Genomic DNA, 9,193 nt, shown 5'->3' with positions numbered 1-9,193 from the left:
ATCCAGCTAAACATTTTTTATAGGAGTACTATACTTATAAAATAACTCGTCGGAGCTCCGTCTCTGAAATTTGGAGCTCCACAAAATATCCGGTGCCGGAGATGGACCTCGTAGCATCCCTACAGTCGGAACTCGAGACTCTTCGAAGCAGGATTAAGGTAACCTTTTGTTGCTAATTGCAAAATAAATTATTTCAAATAACTCTTAATGTTCCAAAATCACTATTTAATGTGTTTAAAATCTTCAATTGGAAACACAGGAATTGGAATCCGAAAATGTTAAATTATCTGCCCGGCTCTCGCATTGCAGTTGTCAAGAGGTTATTGCTTCTTCTTCCTCATAATTCAACCACATTTATAAAATTTTAATGTGAATTTTGATGTGCTGTTATTTCTATGTAGACAAAAGAGAAAAGTAACGGCAGCCTTGTGAAGAACGGAGTTTTGGATGGTCATGGAAAGAAGAAAGATAAGCTCAGAGATTTAGGTTTGTATAAATAAAAGTTTAGTGACTGGAATGTGTTGCTGTAGTTTTACGTGCAATGTGAAAGTTTTCGCGATGGTAATTTAAGTGTTAAAATTAGTTAAAAGAGTTGATTCGTGTTGCTAAGGTTGTTCTTTTTTATGTACTGAATGAACTATAACTTTCTTGTTTAAAAATAGAGTTTACTGTGTTAGCTATCTTTGCAAGTTTGATACTGTAATTCGAATAGAATATGCTGAAATGTCGTAATATGGAAATGGTTTTGCTGAAATATTCCTTTTTTTGTTTATAGGCTGTGGCGCAATGGTTATGCATCAGTTCCCAAAAAGATATGTCGCTTTGAAAGTCATGTATTTTGGTCCAAGGTATTATTATGCTACTAATAGTTTAATTGATTTCTGAAGCGCAATACTGTCTTCTTCAGAAGATATCAAATTGTAATATAGATACATAAAATTAGGTGTATAAATGAAGTGGAAACATTGGAAACAGTTGAAGAAAAGCTAAATGAGTTTGAAAGAAGAATACTGGAAAAAAGGGGCAAGGATCCTTGATTTCTTATTAAGCCTATTTTGCATTGAACTCTAAAAGACTTCTCGCACCGGAGAGTTTACTTCAGTCTTAACAAAGCCTCAAACAAGCCAATATTTCATAGCACAACACTCTTTAGGAAGCATCTAATCTGTTTATTAAGTAGGGTTCCACAACTGAATAGTTTAAATTTAAACACCAAAAATAGTACTTATTGTAATTCTTGGGTTTATTCAAAGGCTTTTTCCATCTTAGTTCCCAACAATAAGGATATCACAAAAGATATCTCATCCATTAACCAAACATCATCTTGTTTGATCATATTTTGTAATTTGACATATCACTTTAGCCAAAGGTGAGCCACGTATTAGAAGACATTTGTAAATTTTAGGTATATAATTTTATTAAGGAGTTTCAATCTTCTTTACTAAAATAATGCCAAGATGAGATAAAAGTGTTTCGGAAGAAAAAGAAAGAATTGTGTTGTTCTAATTTGTCAGGAAAGATGTTGAATGAGGTGGATTAATTCATGGAATACACTTCCAATGTTTTATCTAGTATTACCTCAGTTTTGTGATAGTAATTTTTTCTACATATTTCATCTAGAAACAAAGATGAAGGCCATCTATGTTACCTGGAAAAGGGGTTATATATAAAACCACTTTAAGTATTGATTGCTAAAACTGCCTCCTGGTCCTAACTCTAAAGTGTCCCTGTTAATAACTTTGCATAGATGGTCTAGTGGTCACGTGAAATATGAGGATGGAGCTCCTTATTTCATTCTGGAATCTAATGGTTGCAGGTGGATCTGTCACTTTTTTAACCCTATTCAGTTTAAGTATAATTGACGTATTAACTAACCAGAAGGTGCATGTTACATTGCGTTTCTACCATTCTCTTTTAGTAGGATTGTGGATTTTTTTTTTTCACTTTGCCCAAATTTTAGCAAGTACTTGTGTCTTGTTTAATACTGTAACCGTGTTCTCATGCTGCATTACAGGTTTTATGGTTTTGCTTCGGAGGCTCAAATGGATCCCACTGTTGAGGTACTATGTTCTCTTATGAGATGATGTTCTTTTAAGAATCAGGCCAGCATTTAATGCAATGAACATGTAACTATGCGTTCTAAATGTTCTTTATCTTACTCCTCTCTTGTTTTAATCATAGTCCATGTTTCCCGTCCTTTAGATTGAGAGAAACTAAGGAAAGAATATAATCTGGTGCTTTTCTGTGAGCACACTTTTTTTTCCTTGCATATATTGCACAATGAACTGTTCAATCTTAGCACAAGCTGTTTTTGAGGCCTCCTCTGGTAGCACTTGGCTGACTTTATTGTCTGCACTTTAGCATCTCAGTAGAGTATTTTTCTTTGCATATTCTGATGGTTTTCTTCATGCAGGGTGAACTTTTCAAAGCTCTAGAGAGGACAAGACTGATATCTGGAGACAAGAGGGAATTGCAGTACTCAAGATGTGGTAGAACGGACAAGGGAGTTTCCTCTGTTGGTCAAGTGAGTTGAATTGAGCAATTAATTTGTTGAATGTTTGATTTACTAGTAGTTTAGATATAATGTGCATTTGATGCGAAAGTGTTTTTCTTTAACAATTTCAAAGAAGAGCTCCCTGCAAGCAGATAAAAAGTTCATATGCAATTCATTCAAGTAAATATCTATAACCAGACATGTATCATTTTCTAATTCTATTTTTTTGGTGGGTTATAAACTCTGTGTTGTTATTGCACTTTTGATTCCTAGTGGCAGCTGCTTTCCATCAAATTTCATTGAACCATTTTTTCCCCTTCCAGTTCATTTCCTTGCTTGCACATCCTTTTCTTTTTATGTGCCTTTGAGAAAAGTTTTATGGATATATCTCTTTTTATGTCTTTTAAAACATGAGAAATACTTGTTGCAGGTGATTTCTCTCTTCTTAAGGTCAAAACATAGGGAGTCAAGAGGAGACAATAAGTATTCTGGGGAAATTTCTGTTGAAGAATCTTGTGGTCTGCTGATATCTCCTTACCATGTACTACTATGTTTAGCCTTTCTGATTAGTGATCTGACATGTACTTACTGTAATGAGATTTGGCACACATCAATTCTACTCCCTTCCTGCAACATTGCCCACTCTTTCTTTTTATGCAAGTTCTGCTAGTGTAGTTTTATGGCTGTTACCTGTTAAGTTGCCATTTTTAGAGAATGATCATGTTGGAGTACTTGGATGGAATTTTTATAAATGGCCTTGTGTATTTCACCCCTAGACGGATATTTTCAACTAATTCTACGTGTAACCAATTCACCTTTTTAAGCAAATCTTAGTTCTTATAGTTGCTGACTTCCCTCACAATCATTTTGGTGCTTTGGTCTTTAGTTATTACTAACCTTTTGACACCATTATATATTTTCTTCACCCAGGAGAAATGGACTATGTGAGGGTACTAAATCAAGTTCTGCCAAATGACATTTGCATTATGGGCTGGTCTCCTATTCCAGTTGGTTTCAGTGCAAGGTTTCTACTGCTTCGTATAACCTTTGCTCTCAGATTTCTGTAAGATAGTGATAGTTTGCTGGTTAAAAGCATTTAAAATTACCTAGCTCTTTCCAAAGTGTCATGTTTTCTTTCAGTAGGTATATCGGAGCTTATGGTATCATGCTTTTGATAATACATAGGACATAAATATTTCGCATTCAAGTAGTAGAGAAGGCTTTGAATACAGCCTGTGATTAGTTATTTGTTTTAGTTACAGGGGAAGCTCTTTCACCTTCTTACGGAATCTTATGAGGAATTATTCTTGTATCAAAGTATCAACACTAAGTTTTATTTGGTAACTTATCATTGGCACAATTTATGAAATTGATAGGGGTCTCCAGGTATATTAGGTGCACTCATGGCTAAACCTGAAAAAGTATGTCCTGGATCCCTTAGAAGTCAACTTGACATCTTCCTATCCTCTAGGTTGAGAAGCTATACCATAGTTTGTTCAGTTCTTCATTATAGTTTAACAGCGATTTTGCCTTTCAATAATTGCAGGTTCAGTTGTTTGAGCAGGGTGTACAAGTACTTCTTTTGGCATGGGAATTTGAATATAACAGTGTGTACCTTTCCTTCTGAAATCAAAATTGACCTGGTTATGCTGATTTACTCCATAGATTTTCAACATTACACTCTTGAATTGCTCCACAGGCAATGGAAACTGCTGCTGAGAAATTTTTAGGGGAACATGATTTCAGAAATTTTTGCAAAATGGACGCGGGCAATGTGCACAACTACCGGAGGCACATAATATCATTTGAAATTCTCCCCTTTAGTGAAAGGTTTTCTACTATTAGCTTGACACTCAGCTATTTCTACTTTATGTCCCTTAGTCTACTTAGCCTTTACTTTTAGAGGGGAGGATTATTAAGTAGACCAGTCTGATCTTCTTGGAGTTTTTAGATGTTTAAACTTATTTTTTCTCTGGTGGTAAATTCTGTAATTATCTCCTTTGGATCTGCGGTGCTCTTGTTTCAAAATGTAACAAAAGTTGCTAGATTAGGTAGATAAATGATGTTGTTAGGGAATACTATATCTGTCCATGAAAGTTGATATTACGGATTATTAGGCTATATTTTAGGATGGGATGCAATGTGGAGATTGAGAAAGCATAGACATTGTTTTCCCCTGATGGCATTTGCACCTGTCATACAGTAATGTAAAAATGATTGCAAATACTTGTAAATATGCAATTGGGTTTTTATTGTTGGATAGGTGTCTATTTTATTTTTCCTTGTCTTTTTTTCGGTAACCTTTAGTAACATTTTATGAATATCCGTAGATCTTGAATCTAACTGAAATCTGCTTTCTTTTGTCTTTTCTCTGCAAGTGCTTTTGAGTTTTTGGGTATATGTACTTTCAGATAGAATTCTATTGAATGAATCCTGTTTCTCAAAAGATAGCAGAAAGGAAAGGAGACGAGGGAAAAAATAAAACGGATAGGAAAATCAGAGGGGAAAATCCCAAGTATATAATTATCATCACTCAGCAATGAATTACAAAAGGTTTTTTCACGTTATACGTATTGAAATGCTTCGCAAGCCTTTATTATTTCTTTTATTGCAGTTACAAAGCTGATCAACTCATGATTATGAAAATCAAAGGTAGTGCTTTCCTTTGGCATCAAATCCGGTGCATGGTTGCTGTACTATTTCTGATTGGCCAGGGTCTTGAGTCCCCTAATGTACGTAATCTATATCTCATAGTGACCTCTAATGTACGTAATCTATGTCTCATAATGATTAGCTTAGAAACCTGCTAATGAAACCTTTTTTAATTGAATATGATTTGTTTTCTGCAGAATTTAAGTTTTTCCGTCTCTTTTCTTTTAGAACCATAACTAAAGTTTTATCAACCTTGTGATGAAAATAGAAGCAGCTTATGGAGTTCTAGAGTCATAATTTTATGTAATACTAGATCACTGGTCATCAGTGTCTGCTCAACTTTCTAGATAGAATGCTTTTTTTTCTGGCCTCGCCACCATGTGATTGTCATCCCGCTAATTCTTGTATGCTTCTTCTCGTAGACCTGTTCAGATTTTTCTGAGTCGATCGTTGCTTTCTGCTTTGTGCAAATCTCTTTGATGACTCATTCTTAAAGAAAATAAATAACTTGTTTAATCGTGACTTTGAGGCGTAGTTGTTGTTGCTTGTTACTCAATTTTTCCTCAATGTCCAATTGGTTATTGCTTTCAGGGTTGACTACGTGAGTTAAAGGACCCTATGGGAAGAATTTTTAATTGAGTTATCTTGTCATAAGCAATTGTCAAGTACGATTTTGATTGTAGGTAATAGATGCACTTCTGGATATTGAAAGAACACCACGCAAACCTCAGTTTCTAATGGCTCCAGAGATACCTCTAGTTCTTCAATCGTGTGAATTTGAAGGTCTCAAATTTATTTGTTCATCAGGTACTTGAATGGTGTTCTATATTCAGAATCTTTTAGTCTTGTTTCATTTACATTTTTTCTTTCTAAGAATTTTTAAGATCCTTGAAAACTAAATATCCCCTGTTTTTATTTTAGTTGATGTTAGATATGGGAAGCCGACTCCAACTTGTTTTGGACTGATGCATAGTAGTATTTGTTGTTGGTAGATATGACAAATCATGTTCTCATGTTGTTGTTTCTTATGGTTCCTTCTCTTTTCCTGGATCTTGTCAGTATGGCTGTGTGAATTATCAACTTTAGCCATTTGTTCCAAATATGCCCTGGTATTAACACAAGAAATTGCTATAAGCAGCACTCGAATCTCATTGAGAAGTTTTTGGCACTATTGCATTTGTTTTTTTTCAAAAACAAAATTCACTGTAGAACCACTATTGATGATATGGCCAACTTGATTGTGAGTCTATTATTTCGAAGTTGTAGTACCAAACAATAAAAATGTATTGTTGAAAGGTTTTCGTCAAGTTTTGGTTTTCTGGACTTGTTCCATAAGGAGCTGTAGTGTATCCCATATATATCCTTTCCTTTTCTTTTTGTGAGTGGCATAGCATGTGGCCTCTCTTCACAGGAGTGCTTTTTGTGATTAAATGTATTATTCAAAAGAGTGCTTTTGTAACTATGATTTCCTTTTATGTATCCTTCCTCTCCTTTCTCTGTGACTGAGCGAAGGGGCTGTTTGGGGAAAATTTAGACATCAATATTTTATAATTGTTCGTGGATGTATATCATATGTGTTCTTTTGGATAGACAAATTTCGTGCACAAATTGGATAACCTAAAACATTCTTGCGGACCTTTTCTGCAGATGCAAAGCAGGCTTTGAATGAACATTTGGAGCGGGAATGCCGAAGTTATAAACTTCAAGCCGCAATTTTTCATGAAGCTATCATAAGCACTTCTGTTGAAATTGGTAGGTCATGTTGTACCTGTACTATTATAGACAATAACTTGCAGCACATAGCTAAGCTAATAGAACTTCCTTTTTACTTGGTAAGTAAAATAAGCTGATTCTTGTTATGATTAACATAAGTTGATTGAGTTTTTCCATTTTAGATGACAATATATCAAGTGAGCGTACTAAGAAGAAAGAAGCTTCCTACACTCCTCTACTGTCTCGACCAACTGAGCGTGAGTTCTTCTTCCTCTGGTCTTTCCAGTCATTTGATAGAACCTGTTTAAATTTGGGAGTTTTGACTGCTATAAACATCAATATTAGCATGTTCTTGAAAATGAACAATGTTGAACTAATTATTTGTGCCTATGAGCAAACTTTGTCCTAGTTTAGTGTCTTAAACTCGCATTGTTGACTTCTTGATTAACAGTTGCGAGGGCGATTTAGTTAACTTTCGTCCGGGGTTATTTAAGCAGAAATGTTGAATAGTATCTCACTATCCCTGGTGTTCACAAATACTTTCTTGTTTCACTGATAGCATACAATGCTAGTCGAAGGGATATCAAGCCTTCTCTCACTATCCCTGGTGTTCAAAAATACTTTCTTGTTTCACTGATAGCATACAATGCTAGTCGAAGGGATATCAAGCCTTCTCTAACTCTTGCCACTCCTTGAGAAAAAGGACTCTAATTCGTTAAAAACCATGAAAAAAGAAACCTCTTTTTTATTTAAGGAAAAAGGAAAGAGTCTGTACACTGATGTCATCTGTACCATTTCCTAGGGGTATTTGCTCAAACTTTGTTTTCTTCTCATTTTAACAAATGTGAAGTGAAAGAGGCAGTTTTGACAAGAATCTTTGTATCATCATGCTGGTTTATCCATTGCTGATGTGACACAGAAAGCCGTTGAGAATAGACAACTAAAGTACTATGTAATGGGGTGGAGTATTACAGGTGTGGAAACTATACAAACATCGGTACCCTCTTCTACTCTTTTATCCTTCGGGGAGATATTTACATAGAGAAAAGATTGTTTTATAAAAGCCAAAATAGGAAAGAAAAAATTAGAACAAGTTTTCTACGTTACCTATGTGCTGCTCTTCACTGTTCATCTGCATGAAGTCCGTTCAGTTTTCTTTTGACATGTCAATTCCATGGATCATAAGTTTCTGTCAAAAATAATCCTTGTACCTTCCTTTTTCGTGTGCTTCATAATCCAGCTGCATGTATACACAGCTTAATACATACAATTTTTTTTCAATGTACACGTATGATAGTCGTACATTTGATATCCACTAACGTTAGAACATTTGTCAGCATCATATGAAGAGCGGCGTAAAAAGCTGGATGCAGGAGTTAGAAAGCCTAGATAGGAAGTGAATTTTGGGAGACGAAATAAATGAGGGTGCCAATGGTGTTTGTCTTGTAATATTATCTTGTTGTAACATTAACTTGTAACCTGCATTTAGCCTACCGTGTAATAGGGATTGTACTTCTATTGCCCTTCACCTTAAATCACCAATTCGTTTTGCTCGTGTTCTATTTGCAACTTGGTACAAGCGTCCTAGAAAACATTTTGTACTTTTTTCTTATGAAATTGTTTCAAAAGATCCATAATTTCTTTAAATTCATATGACCTTAACCAATAAGATAACTCAGTGGAAACAAAAAATTTATATTAGCATACCAACTAAGTTAGCATTATTAACTAGTTGGTATGCTAATATAAATTTCTATATGTTCCTTAATTCCTTTTAGATTTCAAGAAATAAATCGAAAAAAAAACGTGATTTTCAGAAAGGGGACAGATTGGTGACTTGGGATATGATTTTTTATATCTTTCATTTTGACATTTGTTTTGTTATCGTTATCTTTTGTACATCCTGTTTTTACCTCCTAAAAACTTCGTCAAGGCATGCCGGAGCATCTTGAACCTCATCATACTATGAGTTTATAAGAAAATTCGCACGTCCTGTTGAATTATAGATAAAATTTAATTTCTTAAATGACTAATCTAAATTCTAGAATGGCCTCTCATTCTAATCGAGTTCAAGATACTTCAGCTTGCTTCGTCCATCATAAGCAAATAATTTATCTTCGAGTTTGTCTCCTCTTTCCTTTAATTAATTAGGAAATAAATTTTAAAATTTAAACAATATTTTATATAAAAAGGTGGTGCTCTTTGTAGAATGTAGAACTATGAGGTTATGTCATACGCGTTACTTTTCCAACTAAAAATTAAAAGAAAAAAGGAATGACAAATCATCTCGGACTAATTGTATGAAAGTTTCCAAAAATTTGCACGGCGTCCCCC

General features: G+C 34.6%; 1 protein-coding gene across 1 annotated transcript; it reads left to right on the top strand.

Moving 5' to 3' along the window:
- Window positions 1–8,419, top strand: LOC107793603 (uncharacterized). Its single transcript, XM_075226399.1, has 15 exons — window positions 1–158; window positions 260–319; window positions 402–486; window positions 776–848; window positions 2,015–2,060; window positions 2,414–2,524; window positions 2,925–3,012; window positions 3,425–3,518; window positions 4,041–4,101; window positions 4,194–4,324; window positions 5,109–5,226; window positions 5,830–5,953; window positions 6,794–6,898; window positions 7,042–7,116; window positions 8,197–8,419. Exons 1-15 carry the CDS (start codon window positions 102–104, stop codon window positions 8,250–8,252), a joined length of 1,284 nt encoding a protein of 427 aa, XP_075082500.1. The 5' UTR covers window positions 1–101; the 3' UTR covers window positions 8,253–8,419.
- The last annotated feature ends 774 nt before the right edge of the window (window positions 8,420–9,193 follow it).

The sequence above is a fragment of the Nicotiana tabacum genome, chromosome 12 (genome assembly GCF_000715075.1).
Source record: "Nicotiana tabacum cultivar K326 chromosome 12, ASM71507v2, whole genome shotgun sequence".
NCBI classification, from domain to species: Eukaryota; Viridiplantae; Streptophyta; class Magnoliopsida; order Solanales; family Solanaceae; genus Nicotiana; species Nicotiana tabacum.
Note: the sequence above shows the minus strand (reverse complement) of the source record. Positions and strands in the feature narration are given on the sequence as shown.